The 24953-nt window shown below is 35.4% G+C and overlaps 2 protein-coding genes across 4 annotated transcripts in view; both read left to right on the top strand.

Moving 5' to 3' along the window:
* Nucleotides 1-630: 630 nt before the first annotated feature.
* LOC110370402 (large ribosomal subunit protein uL22) lies at nucleotides 631-4308 on the top strand. Its single transcript, XM_021326188.3, has 4 exons — nucleotides 631-738; nucleotides 940-1029; nucleotides 1588-1860; nucleotides 4066-4308. Exons 2-4 carry the CDS (start codon nucleotides 949-951, stop codon nucleotides 4273-4275), a joined length of 564 nt encoding a protein of 187 aa, XP_021181863.1. The 5' UTR covers nucleotides 631-738; nucleotides 940-948; the 3' UTR covers nucleotides 4276-4308.
* A 2047-nt stretch (nucleotides 4309-6355) lies between these two features.
* The window catches only part of LOC126055767 (acetylcholine receptor subunit beta-like 2), a 31121-nt gene continuing 12523 nt past the window's right edge, over nucleotides 6356-24953 (top strand). Inside the window, exons 1-11 of one of the 3 annotated variants that reach the window (XM_064038859.1) lie at nucleotides 6356-6521; nucleotides 12584-12685; nucleotides 14214-14407; nucleotides 14740-14868; nucleotides 15230-15391; nucleotides 15596-15752; nucleotides 16162-16289; nucleotides 17739-17914; nucleotides 21070-21222; nucleotides 21564-21676; nucleotides 22166-22278. In XM_064038859.1, the coding sequence (XP_063894929.1) occupies nucleotides 6395-6521; nucleotides 12584-12685; nucleotides 14214-14407; nucleotides 14740-14868; nucleotides 15230-15391; nucleotides 15596-15752; nucleotides 16162-16289; nucleotides 17739-17914; nucleotides 21070-21222; nucleotides 21564-21676; nucleotides 22166-22278 (1554 nt within the window). In that variant the 5' untranslated portion in view covers nucleotides 6356-6394. Of the gene's footprint in view, nucleotides 6522-12583; nucleotides 12686-13686; nucleotides 13827-14213; nucleotides 14408-14739; nucleotides 14869-15229; nucleotides 15392-15595; nucleotides 15753-16161; nucleotides 16290-17738; nucleotides 17938-21069; nucleotides 21223-21563; nucleotides 21677-22165; nucleotides 22279-24953 lie in introns of those variants that run through there. The other 2 variants (XM_064038860.1, XM_049846357.2) reach the window with 2 other exon arrangements.

The raw sequence follows: 24953 nt of genomic DNA, 5'->3' as shown, positions 1-24953 counted from the left end.
CTTCAGCTAGGCTAGTAAATTATACCCCATTCGTCACGAAGCATACCCGAAATAAGTATGGCAGCAACGCACCTCTCACTTATACTCTCAGAAAGTGTAATGACATTTATAAAAAACACGACTTGGATATATTTGCAAGTAAAATAAGTGTATTTAAAAGAGCCATTAATAGTTTGCCTAATTTTTAATTTTTATAGTTTTATTATGTTTTACTCAATTTCTTAATTTCTTTTATTTTTAATTACTTTTAATTTTTAACTCTTACTTGAACAACCTAAAAAAAAAAAAATGTTGAGCCTACCTTTAATTTAAGAGCATACACTAACTGTTGTTTCATTTATTTTTAAGATTGTCTGTATGTGTCTTAGTTGGTAAGCCTAAATAAATAAATAAATAAATAAATAAATAAAACGAAGAACCAGTACAACAACTAACGCCATCTATTGACTTGTAGCGACAAGTTAGCGAGTCATTTTTATTTTTACCTTGTTAGAAAACGTATAGTGGATATTCTTTTAAACTAAAGTATATACTTATATAACTTAAAATATGGTTGTTTTAATTTAATTGGTTTATTAATTATATTCCTAGCATACGGTTTTTAGTTTTTTTAGCATAGACAATTTTGATCAATTTTACAACTTGCAACATTTTATCGCAATTGTCAACGTCAAAGCTAAAGTTGTCAAAAGTTCTTGTCTAGTCTATTCCTTTTCCTGTTAAATTTTCTCCTGAGAGGTTGGTTTCGTGTTTGTTAAAATCTATTTTAATCGCGAAAACTATTTAGTTTTGAATTAAATCCAGTTATGGTGTATCTAAGAACAGTGTATACTTGTTGTTCATGTGCATATTTCTTAAAATATGTGAAAAGCCGGAATGTTATAAAATGATAACCTATGTTCGTAAGCGTTTGAGACAAAAAACCGCTCTGTGTTTCAGAAACTAAAAATGGGTCGTTACTCTCGGGAGCCTGATAACCCAGCGAAGTCATGCAAAGCGCGTGGCTCAAACCTCCGTGTTCACTTCAAGGTAAGAGTGAAAACTTATTTGTATACAATATAACAAGTTATTGATTCCACATGGACTGACAGTCTTGTCCACAAATTGTGTTCGCAACATTGTCACAAAGTGTTAATTACATTAATATTATGGACCAGCGGTGTGATAGTATGTTTTCGTAGTGAAAAACACTGGTGTGATGACTGTTTGTAGGTTAGTTTTACATAGGCGAAGAACAGTGGGTGGTTACCATTCCACAAAGAGAATTTAACGTAGACATTTGATTGAATTGAGAGTTCTCTTAAACAAGCTAACCTCAAAGTTTTAAAAATTGAATTTACTTATGCTTAAACCAACAATTTGATTAATCAAATAAAACAAGGATACCTGCTGACCCCAGTGTTGAGTTGCACCATTTAACTTAACCAATAACCTAACCATAACCAGCCGTGTACTTGCCGCCTATTGCTCAAATCAGTGATTTGACACCTGAAAATGATTTGGTTATCATTCTATGGGTAAATGCTACAACCCATCCTCGCTGTGTCTCTTTTCATTATTCACTAACATGTTTATCACATTTTCCAGAACACATATGAGACAGCCATGGCGATCAGGAAACTGCCCCTGCGCCGAGCTGTACGTTACCTGAAGAATGTGACAGAGAAGAAGGAATGCATTCCGTTCCGCCGCTTCAACGGTGGCGTAGGCCGTTGTGCACAAGCCAAGCAGTTTGGCACCACACAGGGTCGCTGGCCCAAGAAGTCCGCTGAGTTCTTACTCCAGCTGCTGAGAAATGCTGAGTCCAACGCTGACTACAAAGGCTTGGATGTTGACAGGCTTGTCATTGATCACATTCAGGTGAGAGAGCACTGTTTTTGTTTTGCTACTGAGTATTGCAGGTGGTGATCAATATGATTCAACAAAATGGCATTCATAAGTAGTTATGTAGTAAAATATTATGTATCTAGTTCTTTGTTTTTGCTCTGTTTATGGTTAACACTGAAATTTTTTAAGTTCAGTGTGAATCGAATTATGGAGATTAATTTAATAATAGGCAACATTAGAATCGTCATTAAAAATATATATGTAACTTATGCAGGTGTAACTTAAAATATAATTTATATGATGTTTTATTATGATGAGAGCTCATTTGAGTTTTTTTATATTATTTCTATAAATATAGGATACTGAATCATACTAACTACCACACCAGTCAATTAATTAAAGCTTAAATGTGGATATAGTGTTGTTCAGTTACAATAAAGATAAATTGCATTTTGTTATGATAATTTGAAAGTTGGAAAAGTTCACAGACATTCATATATTTCATTTTAAACTGCCTGTTTCTCATGGTTTCACCAAGGTTACAAGGAAACTATACCCATAGATAAAAAGTAGCACTCTAGCACCTGCCAGTAGCTTTTCCCATGCAGACGATAAAGCAGTCATTCCTTGTTTGTTTGTTAAAGGGTTACTCAAATTCAAATCATTATCGTGTAGTTCTTGAGAAGTACTTTTTTAGTTTTTGGCCTTAAATATCACCAGACTAACCAATGAGGGTTTTTGAATTTTTTTCTGCCACCGGGTGGCGCCACGTATGCATCTGGTCCAAACAGCTGTCAAATAGTATGGAATTGTAGGTGCCGAACTTATTGTTTATTGAAATTTTGTTATATTTTAAGTGTTATTGATTTTATTATGGACTACGGTCAGAATAAGGTTTCCGAACTAAAAATTGAGCTAAGAGAGAAGGTGCAAAAGTCACTGGTACTAAGGAAAAGCTTGTTGAAAAATTTGTTAACACAATATGATTTAGTTTTTTTTATTTACTCAACCGCAATAGTAAAACAATAATGCAGTGCTTTAATTATAAAATAGAAAAAACACTAAAATCGTTCACTATTCATAGTAAAGATAAGCACTTTGACAGTTATTGGACCTGACGACTCGGTGCTGCCACCTCGTGGATTGCCATTTTAGAAAACCCTCATTGGTATTAGCTTGCCCAGGTAACTGGGTTGAGAAGGTCAGACAGGCAGGCTGCTGGTTAGAATGGAAGCCAACCCCAACATACTTGGGAAAAAGCTCAGGAGTGACCCTTCAATATCCGATTTTATATATTTTTTCTTTCTCATTGTTTTTAACTTCAACTCTTTATAACAATAATGTAGACAGGTGCGTAGCATAGTGTACACAGTAAGGATGCTTGTATTGTCTAATTGAAAAAGATATTTGTATGTCAGTTCTGACTATAAGTACATACTTATAGAATTGATATTATAATATTTACTTTTGAAAACATACTATATGTACAAGCGGAACACTGATGCGTGTAATAATAATCACTTGGGTGGTTTAATGTGTTGTAACTACTTGATTTCAACGGTTTAACCCCCTTGATACACTGATTGCTGGTCCTGTCCTATGTACCTTCATATGAAACGCCAATTCAATTATTTATATTGCTTCACAGTGGAAGCTTATTAAAAGTAAATAGTAAAGAATTTATATACCCCTTAGTTGGTTGTGACATCCTAAGGTAATTCGGGAAAAATCCAGGGCAGCATTCAGTGTTTCAATCTGCATTAGAAAAGTTCCTAAGATACTGTTGTTCTTTTTAAGTAATTTTTGGACCTCGCTATGAATTGCAATATGTGAAGGTAAATGTCATGAAAGGCCATTTTGGTATCATAAAATTCAATGGCTTGAGTAGGTCTGGTCTATGGGTGTATTTTTTCTGCAGAAGTAGAAGCCATTAGGTTCTCATAAGAGTGGGATAATTGAGCTAATGAATATTATTTATTTATCCTATTTATTCAACGCAATTCATTTTTATCCATTTCAATATATTAAGACAATGTTTATTGCCTTTTTAGCTTGTCAGTGTTACTTGTCCTCGTAATCGCTGTTTTCAGAAGGCATACATCAACATAGGTTAACATAAAGAAAGTTTTTCTGCATAAGAACTTTTTTTTCTCAACCTATGACATTCTACAATAAGTCCGATATACCCATCTCTACTTTTGATTGACACATACTAATCTTGTGTTTTATTATTTACAGGTGAACCGCGCCCCCTGCCTGCGCAGACGCACATACCGCGCGCACGGTCGCATCAACCCTTACATGTCATCTCCCTGTCACATCGAGGTCTGCCTCAGTGAGCGCGAGGACGCCGTCGCCCGCGCAGCGCCTGCTGACGACGCACCCGCTAAGAAGAAGCTGTCCAAGAAGAAGCTCGCTCGCCAGAAGGAGAAGATGATGAGAGAATAGACATTTAAGGGTTAATAAATGATTTTACAATCAGTTTTTGTTTTAATTTAGCTTAGGCTGTAGCTGTTTTTCGTGGAATAAGCTCTTCGCAATTTATTATTAAGCTACCTTCAGGCTCTGCAAAGTTTGCCATAATAGCAGCGATAAAGTCTCACTAAGGACCGACTTGGGAGGAGTCCTAGCGTCCTTACGCTGCCGCTGCAGTGCGCATCAAAGGCGCTGAGGTGGAAGTGAGAGATGAGGCCATGAATATCTGGTTAATTTCAAGTTCACACGGAGGTTATATGAGCCAAGTAAATACGGAAGTATCTAACGGACTGTATACTGTATAGGTAGTACTACTACCTTATGCAGTAGTATACTACCTTATACCGTATACAGTAAACCCTATGTACTACCGTAGTACATAGGGTTTATATGGAAGTTTTTAGGGGAGATGTCGTAGCGCATTAAAATGCGGCTGTTCGTGGGATGAGGAACGTTATTAGCTGCGCCCCTACACACCCATATGGAACCAGCCCATTCAAAATAAAATAGCCAATCAATCGGAACCCGCCTTTAACAGTTTGATTTTCTTTTGAGACGGAACCCGAACATGTCGTTAGTTCTAGTAATTGACATATTACGCCTACCCATAGACTAATATTAGTGTATTAGTATTAGACTAATATTAGTATATTAGTCTATGGCCTACCGTACGTTGCTTGACCTATAAGAAGCCGCCTGATCTACCTTTTATTCGGGATCTCCTCCGCCATCTTTCCTTCCTCATTGGAAAGTACCTAAAAAGAACTAAATAAAGCGTACTCAACGTTATAAACAAATTTGTGAGTTGTGGCCTTGTTTAGTGTCTTTTACGGTTGATTTGTCACATGCAATCGTTAACTTAAAGACTGACTGACAGTCTTGCCAAGGCGTATTAGAGCTGAGTTAAGCCAAGTTCAACACTGGTACTTAGATGTATGAATAGAAACTGACCTCTAAAACTTTCTGCAGGTGAAGAAAAAGTACGTAGGTAAGTTAAAAATATAATCCCAACATTCTATTAATACTAATGGTACTTATACATTTTTTATACATCATTCAATCACAAAAATGATATTAAACGTATCGCGTTCTAATAATATACAAACGTTGCACGATTTTCTCTCCTTGAATACAATTTTCTTTTTTCATGATCCTGTTTTTTCATGGCTAGTTTGGTATTCTCACGTTGCAGACTGTTTATTTCATTGTACACTTCGCAAAGACAGTTTTCTAAGTAGTAGTTAGCCTCAGCCAACTGTTTGGCGTGCTTTGAAGCTTCTAATCTTTTCTTTTTTGCTTGTATTATTAGCTGTTTCAGTTCCTCATTCTCTTTTCGCAGAGAGGCAATCCTGAATTCACCAACTGCCCGCATTGGTTATGCTTATATTTTTGCAATTTACTGTTGCAATCCCTTAGTTTACAGGCTTCAATCTTGGCGTCGTGTATCCTGGACTTCAAATATTCATTTTTCTCTTTGAGGTCAATGGCTCTTGACATCTCCTGGTGCTGCTTGTCGGTAGCCTCTAGCAAGAGGCTCTGAAGGATTTGGTTTTCTTCGGTTATTAATTTTATTGCGCAGTGAGGATCCAATGATTTTCTAAGACGCATTTAACTTGGAAATTTTGATTTTGGTAGCCGAAATGATTGACAGCTACATTATACTTGCACCTACTGTTTTTTGTTATTTTTTTTTCGGTTATAGTGCAGATTACAAATCGTAAAATGTCTCTGAAGAAAACCTTTTTGAATTACCAATTACATAGTACTGGATTACTTGTAATACGACGTTTATCTGGAAGGAGCTGATAGAAGGGCCCAAGAGTAACAGATGAAACCACGGTAATACGTTGAATTACAAGTAACGTAAATCATCTAGCTTAACAAAAGCTACCTACTACATCTAACAACTGCGAACCTCCTTTGAATTGTTTAAAAATGTGTCAAACTCCTTCAGTTCGAGTTCGCGATAGTCGGTCATCATTGTCTCTGCCCTGTAGCAGCAATTGTGTGCGATTAAACTTGAGTGTTGAACGTGGAGTAGCCGCCAGCCGGTCTTATAGTCGCATGATGCGACTATAAGACCTGATAACTGATGCGACTCGCATCAGTTGTTGACAACGCACCACGCATGTCGTACGCGCGCACTGCCCTGTTGTACGCGTGCGCGATCGCCGCGGTTCACGCTGCGCCCGCGCTTCCCGCCAGGTCCGATAATAAAGGTAAATAGTTATTTTTCGCATTATTTATTTATAAATGCGGGGACTATTTCAAATATTACAAAAAAATAAAATAAAATTAGTTGGCCAGAAAGGAAAATAAAATACCTATTAAAAATTGATAAGTTTTGTAATAAAAGTAAACAAGCGAGTAGTCCTAGGTAAGTATTTAAGTACATAATTGATTAAAATACATATTTTGATTTAACTGCATAGTGTGTACCTATCTAGGTATTGTGTATGCATGTACCTAAGGGTTACATAAACGTAGAGAACCAATCTCTATGATTTTATTAATAGATACTAATAAATAATTATGAGGCCCTAAGCCCGTGAAGGATACCAATAAATGCAATGATCAATAAAATTACTAATCTTTAATTTTTGAGCATCTACAATTTTACACCTTCGAAGATTACGGGCATTCTTTACCTAGGCTTATTCTTTACGGGGAATTACAAGTATTCTATGTTTTTTACTATTAATTAATTTATGATTTTACGATTTTTGTTGGTAAGATGCGTATCTACTATACTACATAGGTACAACTACTTACCCTCTACTTTTAACATCTACATATCTATTCACTACCCAATAGAAGATAATCAATCTTTATTCCAGCTCAGAACTCTAAAACGCATGACAGATTCAAACGCGCAATGCAATTTAGAAACGTTTTATAAATCATAAAACGCACTCCACTAGGTTTAGACCAATCGTAGGTCTATTTAGATCGTTGACACCAAAACAGTATCTAGGTGAACTCTTGCGCATGTCAACGATCTTCGCGGCGCCTTTGATCGCTTGACCCATATCAGTAGTGCACTTACCGACTCACCGGACGTCAGTAAACGCTTGTAAATCGTTCAAGTGTGATGTGATTTTGACCTATTTACGAGTGTTTCTTTTATAAGTGCCTAGGTATTATTAGAAACAATAGAATAATGCATCGTAAGGGAGATGGCTTTATTTTAATGCTGGTATAGCGCAGCAAGCCAGTGTCGTTAATTTAATACGGCTCCTTCACTTAAGATTTTGGAACTATATTAGGGTCTAAAACTGCTATGTTGGTATACCTACTTCATAAATAATTGAGAACGCGGAGCATGTAGCCCAAAGATGAAGACATACACTCTTTTGCAAAAAAAGCGGGCACCTATGCGAAATCTTAGTTTTAAGGACTTTGCGTGTATTTCAAAGGGTTTTAATGATTGTAGTATGTTTCTACCGTCAAAAGAGTTAGCCGAGCATTCGTGAGAGTGTATTCTAAATTTGAATTTTGTACAATTGCTCAGAAATCGGTTAACCTTGTTTTGGACTAATTGCTGGCAGAAAGTTCGTCGGTGTTTTGAAAAGTTTTTGAAGTGACTTTCAGAAAAATGATAATGCAGTTTTAATTAATGATTAATGTAATTTTTTGTTAGATCAAAACATTTTTGAAAAACTATGCGTATTTGATAAAATTTTCACATGCTCTAAATGGGCTATACTGATGATCGATGGCAATGTTAAGAGTATCGGTATTTTAGTGTTAAGCGTTCTATTGTTTAGATATTGTACCCACGTGTTTTAAAATATCACTTTTTCATAATTAACCACTATTTAGAAGAGTATCAGTACCTTTGGCTGCGACAAAACCAATTTAAAATAAGCAGTGCCGATCACAACTCGGCTCCTATCGGACTTTGACATTTTTTAAAGTCTTGAAATTCTACAAAATTCAAAAATAGCTCATAGACTGTGAGCACGAGGTCTTAAGGTCTCGTAATCACTGGATTTTAAACAACCTCGTCTCTTGGGAAACTCCGTAGACCACTGAAGATCTATGAGTCTGAGCGTTCAAATAGCGTGTTTTCATCCCATGGACATTTTATAAAATAAACTTGCCTACAATGAGATTTTCTGGCATCTACAGCACTTTCCTGCTTAAATCATAACAATAATTGGCTATCTGCTCATTTCTTAAGAAACATACGTTTGGCCAATAATTTTGAATTTTTGACTCCCTTTCCGCTAAATCGTCGTCAAGTAACCCGATACCTATGGAGTTATCGAGACCTTCAACGCGGCAATAATTTGACTTTTCAGATAGCTTTAACCCTCCTCATCATTTTTCATGTGGTTAATTTTAACATTTATCACAAAATTTGGTATTTTTTGAATGTCAAAGTCCGATAGGAGACGAGTTGTGATCGGCACTGCTTACTTTAATTTTGTTTTGTCGCAGCCAAAGGCACTGATACTCTTCTAAATAGTGTTTAATTATGAAAAAGCGATATTTTAAAACACGTGGGTACAATATCTAAACAATAGAACGCTTTACACTAAAATACCGATACTCTTAACATTGCCATCAATCATCAGTATAGCCCATTTAGAGCAGGTGAAAATTTTATCAAATACGCATAGTTTTTCAAAAATGTTTTGATCTAACAAAAAAGTACATTCATCATTGATTAAAACTGCATTATCATTTTCCTGAAAGTCACTTCAAAAACTTTTCAAAACACCGACGAACTTTCTGCCAGCAATTAGTCCAAAACAAGGTTTAACCAATTTCTGAGCAATTGTACAAAATTCAAATTTAGAATACACTCTCACGAATGCTCGGCTAACTCTTTTGACGGTAGAAACATACTACAATCATTAAAACCCTTTGAAATACACGTAAAGTCCTTAAAACTAAGATTTCGCATAGGTGCCCGCTTTTTTTGCAAAAGAGTTTATAATATTCCGAAGATGTTTTATAATGTAACAAAAAGTTATTTACTACACTACACTTATTTAGTAGAAATAAAGCCTAACAACGTGAACGTCATACAAGGTATGTCTATGGTTGGCCCCTTTTGGAAAGTAAATGCTACCCCGTGCGGTCCCATAAACTTTAGTTTTGTAAGATTTGATGTAGAAGTTACCCTCCAATAAGATAAGTGCCTCTGTAGGTTCAACAAGATTAGTCCATTTAGGAACTTTCCAGAAGTTATCACAGGGCAGAAGATGATTTGAACTTATACCATTACAATATCGTATTTGTAAACAGGTCACTGTCATGACACAGTGCGCGAAATTCGTTCAGGCGAGGCCCACTTATGATCCGCCATTTCCTAAATGTCCATCGCAAATTGTGCGTAGGTTACCAACAGTTGGTCATAAAATTTCGAGAGCTATTTTCGGTTAGATTTTGGGGTTAAACATGATGTTGTTTTCCTGTAAGGATAGGACATTACATCACTTGTTTTTGAGGGTAATGTGTCATTGTGAATAGGTTATGAGCCGGTCACCTCTGGAATTGGACAGTTTGCTAGAATCTGACTTGAGTTAATAGGATCTCTATATTGGTAATTGAACTGGTTAAAACCTTGTTCAGTACAAAGTTTTGAGGACGATAGATTATGCCGACGCGTTTCCCTCGAAGATTATCGCCTTTTGCGAAATTGTTATTGAACGAATGTCAAGTCTTTTATGGAACCTAGAGCTACAATAATTGTAACAAGTTTTCACAATCTACAGAATATTTAAGAAATACATACATATTTCGAAGTTCACTTCAAAATCTTGACCTAAGACAGAATCAAACGCGAAGGGACAAGAGGGGCATTCTCTGCGTCACACTAAAAGTATGCAAATTGATTCAGCTGTTTGCAGCTGCAGTCAAGTGAGGAAATATTTGATGGCTCGTAAATAACTAAAGTACCCCACACCCACCAGTAATCAAGTTCCTACTATGTCTCGTGAACAGTCACGTTTGCAGCCATCTGCTCGGGGCTATGCTGTTTACAGGCTATATTTTTCATTGTCTCTATATCTTCCTCTTTCATTTCATATCAAAATTCAAAGATGCCCCTGATATTTGTTGTATTCTTTTGGGAAGTGTTTGGAACATCTCATGTTCCCATTGAAATTCCATCCATTCGTTATGACTGTAAGAAGAGAATTTCAATTTTAAACTGAGCAACCATCGATACCATTTTCATTTCTCATTTACTCTACTTCAATGATCTTGGGTTTCATTGGGTCATCAACAACTCCATCAACTGCATGTACCTATATTATATATCTACAACTTCCAGCTAGAGGATAAAGATCGCAATGTTTTAATAAAGACTTACGTTCAGCTCTGTCACGTTTCTAGCCATCTGCGTCGCTTACGTAGGTTTACAAGTCATCTCGTTGATAAGTGCTTAGATTCCTTTGTTTCAATGGAATCATTGAGGCTTATGATTTAATACGAATTTAATCGTTTTCGTAATGTTTGGATTTTCTTCTACTCAATTAGTTCTTCTTGTCTCAAAAACTTAAGGTTTGTTTGGTACGCGTTCACGGAATTCTGAACTTACAAGAGTTACGATAAATAAGTCGAAAGTAGTCAATGTATTGTCAAATTGTCTCCTTATTTAGTAACTCATAACTATCGTATTTCTAAACAGGTTGTTAGCTCCTGGTTGTAGTCACGAGAGAACATGACGAGCACTTTCATTTATTATTGGGCTATGGATGGTATCGTCTACATACCTATAATTTTGTTACCTAAGGTTTTGAGGACGATACATGACCCTTCCGAGCCTACTGATTTTTATCTACCCGTTATTTGCAGGACATTTAAGATTCCTGTTCTGGTTTAATGTGTTTCTGTATCCTACTAAGTAAAAAGCTTGAAATCTCCGCCAAACATGGACTCTTTAATTCCATTGAGTTGTTTTGCATCCCGAAAGTTTGACAATCATTTCATTACCTTCTGACGCTCATCGTTCACCTTCCAGAAGCGACTTCCACCTCACGGTCAGCAAAACAAACAAGTCGATTATCACACAGCATCAATTATGTCCAATATCCATAAATCTGTGGCGTAGACCTGTCCATTTTTATGCACACCGTCTTAAGTGATAAATGGTGGTTTCTAACGCACACGACCGGGAAGTAGTCGGCGATAGACCAATTGTCAACATTGGCTGATGTAGTAGCGTTTAATGGAATTTGTGGCTTTGTACCGAATAGAACGTCCTTGGACATAATCAGTTTCTTGTTGTTCTAGAAACGGTTGGATCCATTTCTCTTGCCATGCAGATTAGAAAGTGATAAAACTGAAAGATTTGTTTCCGTAGATTCTGAGATTAGAGCATTCAAAGAAACTAATGTTATACTAGTAAAATGTATGATAGAAGTTAAAAATTAGTATAAGTGGTTAGGTGTTCCCTAGAAATCATCGTCCAAACATAGGCCAAAACTGACCGTCTTACCACAAAAACTTTTAAACGTCAGTTTATGCATTGTCTAAAAAAATGTCAAATTATGACGTTGACATATGGTTCATTTTGCAGCCAAAATTTTATTAGACAAGTGTAAAACAGGGTTTAAAGTTTTTGTAGTAAGGCCCTAAATGTCTAGTCGCCAATAATCTTTTGATTTTTCTTACTAACACTAACTTTGAGGAAGCCAGTGGCAAAGCTATCAGGGCAATCGTGTCAGTTCAAACTATTCTTCCTGACAGTTTGTGCTGTCGCGATTTTAATGTATAGGAAGATCCCAGCACCATTTATAACATTATAATATTGTTATCCCCGTGACATTGAGAGCAGTCTTCCTAGTTTCTCACCAGGAACACTTGGTCATGTTATTATTATGTCAGCCCTACCTCTTCCGTGTTCCACTCGTTTTAAACCCGGTAGGGATCATCTTCATTTAGGGAGACGTCGGTTTAATTTAAGTGGTGGTGGTTTGATTTCCCTTAGTATAAGACCTACATCTTTGCGCTTTCTTTGGCTATAAATGGGTACCTATAGGAGTGTGAGTTTCTTCTCCAACCATCTGAATTCAAATGTGATCAACCTTTCGTTCATGGTTCTAAGTATAAGGTAGATAAGGAGTACAACAAAGGAACGTCGTTAGTATACAATGATAAAACACAAAAATTTATCGACACTATTATGACTTTGGCTAGATATGTGTACTTGGAAATGAGAAAATCTTCACAGTTTTTCTGATTAACAGAGATGGAAACTCTAGTAATGAGAAGAGAATACTTTTGACTACTAAATAGGATTAATTATTCTATGGATTTGTTTCAGGATCGAAGATGGTGCAAGAAGAGACGATAGTGGTGCGAAGGCTGCCGAATGCATACTTCTATCCGTTTAGTTTATGGCCATTACCGAAGTATCAAGTTAGAGGTGAGATTATTTCCAAACTATGTTTATTTCAATTGATTAGTTGAGTATATAATTATCTTGTATTTAGTATTACTGTAGTTTACTTCTCTTATTTTACGGTATACCACACGCACTGCAAAGCGTTACTTGAAAATAGGTACTGTTCTCACTCTTTCCGAAGCACATTCATCATCCTAAAAAGTAGATAACATTCCATGTGAGAAAATAAAATAAAATTGGTGAATTATAACAATAGGTAATGTTATGAGAAATTATGGTGTTAGGTAAGACAATTTCCAAATATGTGCATTATTAATACTTACCTACGTATTTATTTTCGCAGATCATGAAGATTCCCACGAATCGTTTCCGTACCGAAGAAGTTATAACATCAAAAGGCAAAATGAAAGATAGTCGATTGTTTGGAATACCTTTATTCTGTTTACCGATTGTCGATTTTATATAGCATTTGCAGTGCAGTTCTTTTCAAAGTTTACCTAATATTATAACTCCGCACTGAAACTGAAAAATGATAAATAGGAAAATTCGAGCCATTTCAACAAACGATCAGTAATACATGTAATACATAACACCTAGGTATGTAGATTTTAAGTCTTCATGTAAATAAGTAGGATAAGATAGTTAAGGTAATGAGAACTATTGTTGTATTTTTAGTTGGATGTAATAAAATATATTTTAAATATTATTTTGTTTTATTTATGTACAGTAATCAATTATTTTAGTTTATCTCCAAGTGATCATCAAAAAACTTTTAAGAATGTTTTGTTTGACGCATACCAAGAAGGTTGAAATAATAAAACATTTTATCCGCATTACTATCAAACCTTATTAGATTTTTATTCACTTCTAATGTCCCTACAATAAATAAAGCACTATCATTAGAAAAATATAAATCCACAATATTACAAAACCAGTAACGCCATCTACGCGCCACACAATTCGCGAACTCCCGCTTCCTAGAACAATAAAGTCGTAAGTACCACTATTGATTACGCCTGCGCTGTACCAAAGCTCATCTTATTGAGCATCTCACGATATTGTAAACATGCTCCATTAAAAATACACAAAATAACACTAATAACTAACAAAATGAAGCTGGGATTCGTGTTTATATTGCTCAGTTATGCCAGGAATTGTTTGGGTAAGTAATTTGAAGATTTTTCTTGTAGATTTGTTGGTAACTATGGGTGGTACAGTTCAATGCAGAATTGTGTTACGGGTTTTAGTGACGGGCATTGTACTTTGTGGTTTTCGTCTCAGATGTGGCATCCATAAAATAGTGCTTCTATGTATTTGTATATCGAACTGAGCAATTAACATCCTCAAGAATTAAAATACTTTTTAAATATACTTCTTTGCTTTATATAAAAAATTAAAGTATATGTTGAGTCTAAATATTTAACGATTTTTGAAGTAAAATTACAGTTTCATTTGAATTCTAATTAAATATGGCTCTGATTTAATTAAAACTCGAGCTTAATTAATTTACGGAAAATTAAACTTCATTCGTTCTACCATCCTTTTTCAGGAGTAAAACTGTTGGAAGCGAATCCAGACGTCAAACGCCTGTATGACGATCTTCTGAGTAACTACAACCGTCTCATAAGACCGGTGACCAATGTGAGTGACATACTGACTGTCAGGCTTGGACTGAAGCTGTCGCAGTTGATGGAAGTTAATCTGAAGAATCAGGTTATGACTACTAATCTTTGGGTGGAACAGGTTAGTTGTTTGCTTTGATTAAATATGGATTTATTAGTTTGCCCTATGTTTTAGAGGAATTTAAACGTGCCTATGTACACACGTGGGTTCTCGGAAGAAGGGCATTTTTATAGTCTTTAATGTTGTAATAATACTGCGATTGTTATACTCCAAACGTTTATTAAATTGCGTTCAGCTCCTAGGGCGTGATAGATGGATAAAATTATGATTCACTGACAAAGAATGATTGATGAATTATATAATTTCTTTTCGTTTTATGAACATTGGTTTTAAAAATTTCCTCTAGATCAAAGACTCGAAGTTTTGTTTGAAAATATCCTGATGTGTTTCAGAAATGGTTCGACTACAAATTGCAATGGAATCCGGATGACTATGGTGGCGTTGAGATGCTGTATGTGCCATCAGAACATATCTGGTTACCTGACATAGTGCTCTACAATAACTGGGATGGCAATTATGAAGTGAGTATTGGTTTTCTAAGGATCATCATCTTCTATTTTTCTAAGCACTCATCCAGAAAAGTCGACCGAAATTTATTAAACATAGGGCTTTACTATCAATACCTAACCAATAAGTCTTGTTATCCGAATGGTTAGTATCAACACCTCAAACTGCATTGTAGTAATATCACTGTGTAAAGGCGCTTATAGCTAGTGACAAATAAGATGTAGAGTTGAGATTTTGGGTTGTTCACATCCTTTTAAAAAATGGTCCAAGTTTTTGATTAAGTACCTGGATTAAAAAAAGGTACCTGTTGCATAGTTAACATATGTAAAGCATATTTAAGTCTAAAGGTGTCGTGACCGCAATTGATATTTCTAGGTGACATTAATGACGAAAGCCACTCTGAAGTACACTGGCGAGGTAAACTGGAAGCCGCCAGCGATCTACAAGTCCTCATGCGAGATCAATGTGGAATACTTTCCTTTTGACGAACAGACTTGCTTCATGAAGTTCGGCTCTTGGACTTATAATGGAGCTCAGGTAAATGTTCTTTTTATGGTTCCCGATTCATTAAGACTTCGCTGTACCTCTGTTAGTCAAAGGTGACAGTAGATACCAAAAACAAGAAACAATAATCGGAAAAGTCCAAGTCACGTCATAGTTTCGCGCTTAATTACCCTCTTCATTTTGTACCTTTTCGGTGGTGGATTTATCTTTCTAATAATACCCTTTAACAATTTTCAGGTTGATTTAAAGCACATGGATCAGTCCCCTGGAAGCAGCTTGGTTCACGTTGGTATAGATTTGAGCGAATTTTATCTGTCAGTGGAATGGGATATACTGGAAGTGCCAGCCACGAGGAACGAAGAATACTATCCATGCTGCCCTGAACCGTTTTCAGGTAAATATCTTAATGTCAGGGAGTACGTATGCAGAGATCGTGAATCAGTTACATTATGGACTTTTTTTCCTCAATCGAGCACCTAGGTACCAAAATATCTCTACTGAATTAAGCTGCAAAATTCTAAAAAACAATAAATATTATAAGAGTGTCGATAATTTTTTTAACGAAATCAGGACAAGGAAGAAAAATAAATATTAAATATTACATAATATAAGAATATAGGAAATTGAACATGCCTGATTCCCCAAAAATATTTTTAAATCTCTTTGTTATTGTCGAAATACTCAAGACTCGTCCGAAATATGATCAGATGATTAGTCTGTCTTTCAAATTAAATGGAGTTCCAGTTTGATATTGGGAGAGAGTAAGGATTGAATTATGTTACTAATCACTATGTAATTTTTAGATATAACATTCAAGCTGACGATGCGCCGAAAGACGTTGTTTTACACGGTGAACCTGATCATACCTTGTGTTGGACTTACGTTCCTAACAGTACTGGTGTTCTATCTACCTTCGGATTCCGGTGAAAAGGTAACTACGTCTTCATTTCTTATCCCTTTGATGTGTGTGGTAGACGTAACGACATTCTATTTTATTTTAGAAGGATGATCTCATGTTTTCTTCTTCTTCTTTACTTAATTGAATTTCTAGTCCAATTCTTTCTTTTTTTGGATTCTTTTTGGTTTTGAATTACTTCTTTTTCAAAAGTTTTCCTATTTTTCTTGTATGTAGTTTATTTAAACCTTCATTTACTGTGTCCTTACGTTAGGTTGTTAGGTGGTTTTGAAAGAGTATAATATACCTAAGTGAGAATTAGACTTTTTAATATAAATATTGAAACAATGATTATGAAGTAAAGTTTTTGTAAATAGAATGTCGTTACAAGATAGCTTTCTATGTAAATGTGAATGGGATGTTTCAGGGCATGTTCATAATAGCCTTCAGTCCGCAATACCATCCTTCATGCCCCTCATCCATTGGTAATGGTCTTTTTTGAATCATTAGCTAGACGTGTGAGTGTGCTAGTATCATCTGGATATTGTTTTTTATTAGTTATTGTCTTTCCACACCCTAACAGATTTGAAATGAAACCAATCCCAAAATAAGATCAAAATTATCTTCTGGTTTCAGTTTTTGAGTTACTGACAATTTGAATTCCTTGTCTTTTTGCATTGAGTGAGCCCTGTTTGCAGATCCCACAAATAATTTCCTTGAATTAAGATAATCCTATTGGTTTCTGTAAGAATGTAATCCGTCTCTGTGATGTGACTTATAAAACAATGTTTCTATTTTTTAAATTATATTTTATCTTCTACTCGATTATTACTTATTTTCTAATAATTTAATACCAAAATACTATCAGAATTCAGTATATCTGAATCTGAAAGATTCGTGATTTCTAAATTTTTCATGTTCCTGATGAAAATTTTAAATTTTACCCAAAATATTCATCTCATTGCATGATCCCAAATAATCACTCATTGGTTGTGCAACACATTACATGATTTTAAACTCTTTTTCTTTATTAAAGTTAGTGGAAAGACAATTCTTAATTATTCAAATGTAATGTGATAGCTATAGAATGGATTTTCGTGCACTGATTTTTATGCAGGTGGAATTAATTTCTGACTAAGGTTCGTTGACAACCCCAACAGGAGAAATGAGATGGGTAAGCATGCAGATAAAATTACTCAAATGGAAATACGGACAAAAGAACTATACAACTGTGAGAGGTGAAATTTAAATTTTTTTGGGCTCACACTGGTTGTAAAAGATTTAACAAAAGCCTTTGACAAGTTCTCTAACAAATCAACATACATTTATCATCTGTGTGTGCCTTTTAGATGAACCATCGACAGCATCATCGCCAACTACAGTGGGGTGTCAAGGAACCTTAAGATTACAAGCTAATTCCACATCAAGTGTGCCAAAAACCAAAGAATTGAATGAAATAACTCAAAAGAGACTTCTCTTCCTTAGATATCGCTCTGCATCTCCATCCTGGTGTCCCTCACTGTGTTCTTCCTTGGTCTGGCTGAGATCATTCCGCCAACATCCCTGGCAATCCCCTTGCTTGGGAAATATCTACTATTCACGATGATACTCGTCTCGCTCAGCGTTTGGGTGACTGTTTGCATACTAAACGTGCATTTCAGGTAAATATTCTTTTTTTCTTTTCTCGTAGATATCGTTAAGCATCTCGATTTTGGTGTCGCTGACTGTATTCTTCCTGTTGCTGGCTGAAATAATCCCGCCCACGTCGCTCGCTATACCTTTATTAGGGAAGTATTTGCTGTTCACCATGATTCTGGTGTCTCTGAGTGTTTGGATGACCGTTTGCGTTCTCAACGTTCATTTTAGGTGAGTAAAGAAAGTTAGTTAGCTTCCTTTCTCACGTTTCCTCTTGATAGATTCCTCTGGCTATACTGTCGCTTCGTAGTTCCTTTTCCATTCAATTTTCTCTTAAATAAAAGGTAAATAATATCAATATAAAACTTAGTGGCAAAGCATAAAATCTTCTACCTAAATAATGATTCTGGTAATATAATTTAAGCAATAAATGTCCTACAGCTTTGAGAGTTGCTAAACAATTGTGTAGCTTTTGCAACTCCCGTATTCGTTGTTAATTGGGAACCCGTCCCACTGCCAAAGCTTATGTGTCCAGCAAAATGTATTGCTTGCTAACAGTAGAAACGCACTTAATTCTAGTTGTGAAATCCACAAATAAAAAGCTTAGATTAAAGGCAGGATAAAACGTATCCCAGTATTTTTACCTGTTTCCTTTGTAAATATTGCCAAATGAGACATTGGGGCAACACAACGATATTTTTCTTTATTCCTATTGACACATAAGTAGTCCTATTTCTTTGTGGTAGATGTTTGTTTGATTACTGCATCTGCATCGCCACTAAGATCTTTTTCCTTTATTAAATAATGAACTACGTACATATTAATATTTTAGGCTATCAATATCCCTTATGTTTTACAATGTGCCAGTATTATAAGTGGTCACCAATTTTAAGACAGCTTAATTCTTCGACCTATACAAAAGGTGATCATAATTGTTTTTAATAAACATATTTAGACATTAACTATTCCATAACCGAAAAGCATTCGAAAATATGACCATACACCGTAAAGTCGGTTCACAAAATAAAGGCGAGCGCATAAATTCGTGTATCCTTTGTAATACCGTCAGTCTGATAGCGGCACAATGGTGTGAAATATGGCATGGCTACACTCCAGCATGGAGAATACTCTTCATTGAATGCAGAGCAAGTATAATGAGAATTTAGGGAATATTGCAGATGTGTTTACGACTAGATATCTCCTGGGACCGTTGAATAATAAGAAGATACTGTATGGAAAACTTTTAATTCACGTATGATACGATTATTTTCGTGACTTAGGTAATTTAAAACTGTTGCGGTGACATGTTATCAAGAAACCTCAGCTGTTTGCCTTAAGCTTATTAAAAAAAATGAATTAAAAAGTAAGTTGAACTCAAGTTAGCCGGAGTCCTCATGTCAGATCATACCAGTAGTATGTAGATTTTTAACGGAGCAATTGCAGAAAAAGCTACAAGGGAGTAAAATTAAGTAAATTATTCTCCCTCGGCAAATTTCGCTGCTGCTGATAAAAAATCCTTAACATAAAACCTAGTAGGAGAACGCAATTTCGTCTAAATAGAGTCATCGGGGTAAAATCAGAATGGTTTCTACCCTTGATTACCAAGCAAACCGTGTGGTGGCCAGGCGGAAGAGTCCCCGATAGTACATTCAATATTTTAATGCAACTTTTGCAATGGTAAGTTTACCGTTTAGGTATATAACTAAACTAACATAGCACACCTAAATATAAATAACCACAGACAATTTACCATCTAACAGCATAGACAACGAACATCGAATGCAAGTGAAACCACGTTCCGAAACTCGTTACAATGAAAATTAACGGACCCGCGTATGTAATCGTGTAATCTACCTACAAATGGTTTGTACAGTTCCAGCCAGTGACGTGCCAAGTATTCGAATACAATGGTTATTTGAAGAGAATGGCTTTCAAAGTTGACAATTCGAAGTCAACTGTGGCAATTGTGTACTTCTGTAAATAAACACGAAGTAAAACCTACTGTAAGAAATAACTATTGTTTACAATTTTTACCTTAATTTGTTTACAATGTTCATACTTTGTGGGTCATATTAATTTTTCATGAGGTTACGTTTAGTTCTATACAAAAAAGAACTAAACGTAATCTCGTGGTTACCTGTTTATTATCTTGCAAAAGCAGTCATTCTCTTGGGATTAAAATAAACTTCCAAATAACTCGTATACGTAGACGATATTTTGAGTAACCAATTTCGTATATTCCGAATAGTTATTCCAAACAGCACATCCCTGCCACGTCGTTTGAAATAAATCTTCCGTTTTCATTGTTATTTTGTCATTACAGTAATAGAACATTGTGTGTGTGATAAATGGCGTGCAAGATAGCGCGATAAGCTATTAGAGCTTTGAATAATTTGTGCCGCTGTGTTAAATAAAGCGCTGTTTTATACGATAATTAACGCGGCGATTTGACTTGAATCTTTTAGCGCTTCAAGCGACGTGCTGGTAATAACGTGTTTTGACGCGATTGGAATGGTAGGGAAATAGGAATATTGTAGGTATGAATTTGAGAAATTGGCAGAATTACAGAATATTGACAGTACCTCCATAGATATCTGAAATAGGAATCGCCTTTTCGCATTTTAAGACAGGATTCCAATTCGAATTTTACTTTCTCTTATGTACAGCATCGAAGAATATTGGTAAGAATTCATCGGTATTAGCATTAAAAAAACATTTAAGTAGTTGTTCCTTAGACATAAATGATAATTTTGAACCTGGTAACAATTTTAAATATATAGGTAGTTGATAAACATAAGTATTGCTCAAATTAAATTAGGAACCCGCGAGAAATCCTCAATAGCAAAGTTTAATTGACCCTTAGTCCCCCAATAGTAAACTAGCAGTAATGAATAGGTGATTAAACATCAAAATAAAAAGGTGTTAAATCCGTGAGAATAATTACTTGGTACATAACTAGGTAGTTTCTATAAAAGGAGATGATTGGAGATGAGAAACATTTATATGTACGCTCATTCATACGTTTTCACATACGCGCATACCTCTCTTCAAGATATACGAAGAAAACCCTATTGCAACTTCAGAAAGGCAGAGCTTGTTTATAAATGTTTCCCATCCACAATACATAGAGAATATTCCAAAAGCTCTTGTGCCATTCTTCAACTCCCCAATTCCACTATAGGTCACCATCAACTCACACTATGTCACCGTGGATGAAGAAGCTGTTCCTCCAGCTGATGCCGAAGCTTCTGATGATGAGGAGGACTAAGTACTCGCTGCCAGATTACGATGATACCTTCGTTTCCAACGGCTACACTAATGAACTTGAGATGAGGTAAGATTTTATGGTGTTTAATACTTTATTAATTTGAAAGTCGTTGTATACTATTCTATTAACTATTCCCTTCATACAAGTATGTAGGTATAGATAATGACCAAATGTTGGCGACTCTCATTATTATTCCCGAAGAACAGGCCTGTGCCCTTCAGTCAGAAAATTAAATTCAATTAACAAATGTACTTACCTGTTGCAACGCCGTTAGTCTAGAAGTTCTGGAGTTAAAATCCCTGGCTAAGAAAAAAAAAACTTTAATGGTTATCAACCAAAGCATCTCTTGATACGACGAGAATACCACCAGGACCTGGAAGTAAATTATTTTCATTTTATTCCTGTAGCCGAGACAGTTTGACCGATGCGTTTGGAGACAAAGACAATGGTGATTATCGCAAATCACCAGCTCCTGAGGATGACATGCTGTCTGCTGGTGGAGCTCATCAAAGACCTTCAGGTATACTAATTCATTATTAACTTATCATCATCATCATCTCAGCCATAGGACGTCCACTGCTGAACATAGGCCTCCCCCTTTGATCTCCACAGATACCTGTTGGAGGCGAACTGCATCCAGCGTCTTCCGTATTAACTTATATTTTCATTAAAATTTCTTTATTAAAAATATCCAAAACTGTGCTCACCAAAATACATGTCCAACTGTGTGGGTATAGGCAGGCCTTTGTCCAGCAGTGAAGTTTTTAGGCTGTTATAACGAATTCATATTTTCTTTCATGAAAATGTTGATTAATTCGAGTGACAACGCTATTTCAGTACCAGCCTTGTTATAACATTATCATTGTAAATTATGTCCCGAGTAGTCTGAGGTTTCATAAAGCTAGGTATCTCAATTCAATCTCGTACATATTTTCTTATATCTCAAAGTTACTTGTTTAACTGACCAGCTTACTAAAAAAATACTGATTAATTGTTTTTTATTAACTAGTGACCGAGTCAGAGAATATGCTCCCTCGTCACCTGTCTCCTGAGGTGGCTGCTGCACTCAAGAGTGTGCGGTTCATAGCGCAGCACATCAAGGATGCTGACAAAGATAATGAGGTAAGTGGCTTTAAGATTAAACAATAAAATAATGTGAACACGGGTATAAAAAAGGTTTGCAAATGTATGATGAAGGACAAACTCCATGATTTTGCTAATGTCAAGGTATACAAATAATTTTTTTTTTCCAATGAATTAGACAGTTACCCAATTAATTATGTACTTACCTGTTGGTGTCTAGTAGCTGTTGTGATAGTATTTCAATGTTGAAAGGTTCAAACTCGGTCTGAATTTGTTATCCCAGTACATTTTTTAATTTTTAGATTTTTTATCTCTACTATTAAACGAACGGTATAATTAATTATAAAAACGGAATAGGACCATAAACAACTATACAACAAAATAAACAACCGGAAAAAAACCTTACCTACTAGATTTTCCAAACCAAATTTAAAACAACAAATACAAGAAAGGTCTTAATTATCATCGGATAATAACAAAGGAGGAACAAAAAAAATACATTTTGCTTGTATATTCAGTAGGATATTTAAATATTCATGTACCTGCGTCCGATCCGTAATGGTTGTCGGACAGGAAGAATAATAACGTCGGAGGTTGGAAAACTGACAGTTACCTACCACGTTGTTGTCATTACGTATGTCTGTTTAAGCTTTTTTGATTGTGGTGTCATCGTTCTTAAAATGCGAGTAAATTAAAACTAATTTATTCGTCAAAAGAATTACAATAAATTATATTAATTAAATCGATCATTCTAAAATTATTCAGCCTCTGAAAAAATAACATACCTGTATTTTGTATGCTTTTATCTATTTTACCTTACAATTTAATTAAGCTACTAACATTATAAGATAAGAAAATTGAATGTCTCTTTATTTGACTAAATTCTCTGCATCCTCATATATTATATTTACAGTCACGGATAAGCTTATCAACCTTTAGTCGATATTCATTATCCGTGCCCCAAATCGCTCACGAATTCAACCGACCTTTTTACAAAAATCTCCAAAGAAAATATTACCACACAGTGTACATTAAATCCTCCATTCGTACACTACTGCATCAGTGGTGTTATAAAACCGGATTACTCATAAGTTGGCGGTTCATTGCAAGCTTGCGTGCACCGTACACTGGCATGCACCGTACACTATCATGCACCGTACATAACAGTGCACCAAAAATCGTAAACCTACCGCTAAAATACGGCCAGTATAATAAAAGAATTGAAAAATTTGTGCTGTAAGTTTGCACTGTAGTGTTCTGTAAATGGCTGATGTATCGTATGTGGTCGCTAGTTATTAGGTAGCGTGCAGTTTTGAACTGATTCTCTTCTCGTGGTTGTTTGTTTGTACTAGCAATATTGCTTTGGTCCATTTCTTCTGATTTTATTGAAGTCGCTTTTGTGTTAGTTCAGTTGGTATAATGTAGGTATGTATTTTTGATCACGATCAATTTTGTAAAACGAGCGAGTTTCAGGCACTCAGGCAGGAGACTGGTGGCATTTTAACCACCATACAGAATCAATAGGTTATTGTGAGTCTTGCGCGGATATGGGCAGCATCTTCAAAGCATGGAGCACTGTGATGACGAGGACAACGTTTTGAGTTGTATTTCAAAGAACATTTAAAGGTTCTTCGTTAAAAGCATTAACTGAGAAACTTTTTAGCATATTTCAAGTATCGCATATGCATAAAATGTGCATTGTAGCAATATAAAATAGCTGGTTTTCTACCAACACATAATGGTTACAATCAGACAAAAAATATCGACGCATATTAACGTTCCATTTCATTTGATCTCATTGGTTTCCCTCGCTTTGCTGGAACGTTTCGTGAACGTTTTAAGTCTCAATCGACAGAACGTCTCTGATCGTTAATTCCAATTTAAATATTCAATAGGTGTTGAATGAAGCATTAAAATTTGAAGCATTGAACATCTCTTAAATCGATGTTAGACAATTCTATATATCTTGTGTTGGTATTCTGCTTAAAGAGACTTTTAAAGGATCTCATGTCTCTTGAATCAAATATATGTAGTTTAGCGTCGACAATATAATTTTTTACGTACCTAGTATCTTTAAGAGATTGTTCATAAAACATTCGATTTATTATGCCTGAAAGGGTTGAACCTTCATGTAAAAACTTAAGAGGCTGACAGCACCCAAAACAAAATACGTACGAGAGAGAAAGAGAGGGCTCTCAGAAATATGTTCAAGATTAATACCTACATATTTTTTTCGCCATCAAAAACTATAGATGGTTATCAGCGACTTAACTCAAAACTATATATTATTGCTCATTCCATAATTACCACCACCATAGTAACGCCACCATAATTTCAAAGCTCACACTTCAAAACCTAACAATAACGTTAATATAATACACCAAGCTTACTACTGGAGCAACAAACAAATAGATCACTTAATAATAGCAATTAATTTCGCTCCACTATAACACACTTACGGAGCTAATATCGTGGAGCCGAGTGAATGTGAACGAATGGTCCCGAGGGATCGGGAGTGATGAACGAATGAATGTTTCATTACCTGTGCGTCGGGTAGCGTTGACGAAATAAGGAAATAAGGGAGTGAACGAATTAAGAGAACCTGTTTTGGTTAGTGATGAACATAATGTTAGATTAATCGTAGTTTATTTAGGAAATACTCATTTAATTTAAAAAGTAATAGATAGTAGATATAAAACTGATAAATAATCAGC

This window comes from Helicoverpa armigera, chromosome 17 (assembly GCF_030705265.1).
Source record: "Helicoverpa armigera isolate CAAS_96S chromosome 17, ASM3070526v1, whole genome shotgun sequence".
NCBI classification, from domain to species: domain Eukaryota; kingdom Metazoa; phylum Arthropoda; class Insecta; order Lepidoptera; family Noctuidae; genus Helicoverpa; species Helicoverpa armigera.
This window is presented reverse-complemented; position numbering and strand designations above follow the sequence as displayed.

Excerpts from the sequence above, each read along its gene's own strand:
- LOC110370402 (XM_021326188.3), top strand. The coding sequence starts at position 949 with ATGGGTCGTTACTCTCGGGAGCCTGATAACCCAGCGAAGTCATGCAAA. Across the intron at positions 1,030-1,587 it reads ACCTCCGTGTTCACTTCAAG|AACACATATGAGACAGCCAT; the intron begins GTAAGAGTGAAA and ends CACATTTTCCAG. Across the intron at positions 1,861-4,065 it reads TTGTCATTGATCACATTCAG|GTGAACCGCGCCCCCTGCCT; the intron begins GTGAGAGAGCAC and ends TATTATTTACAG.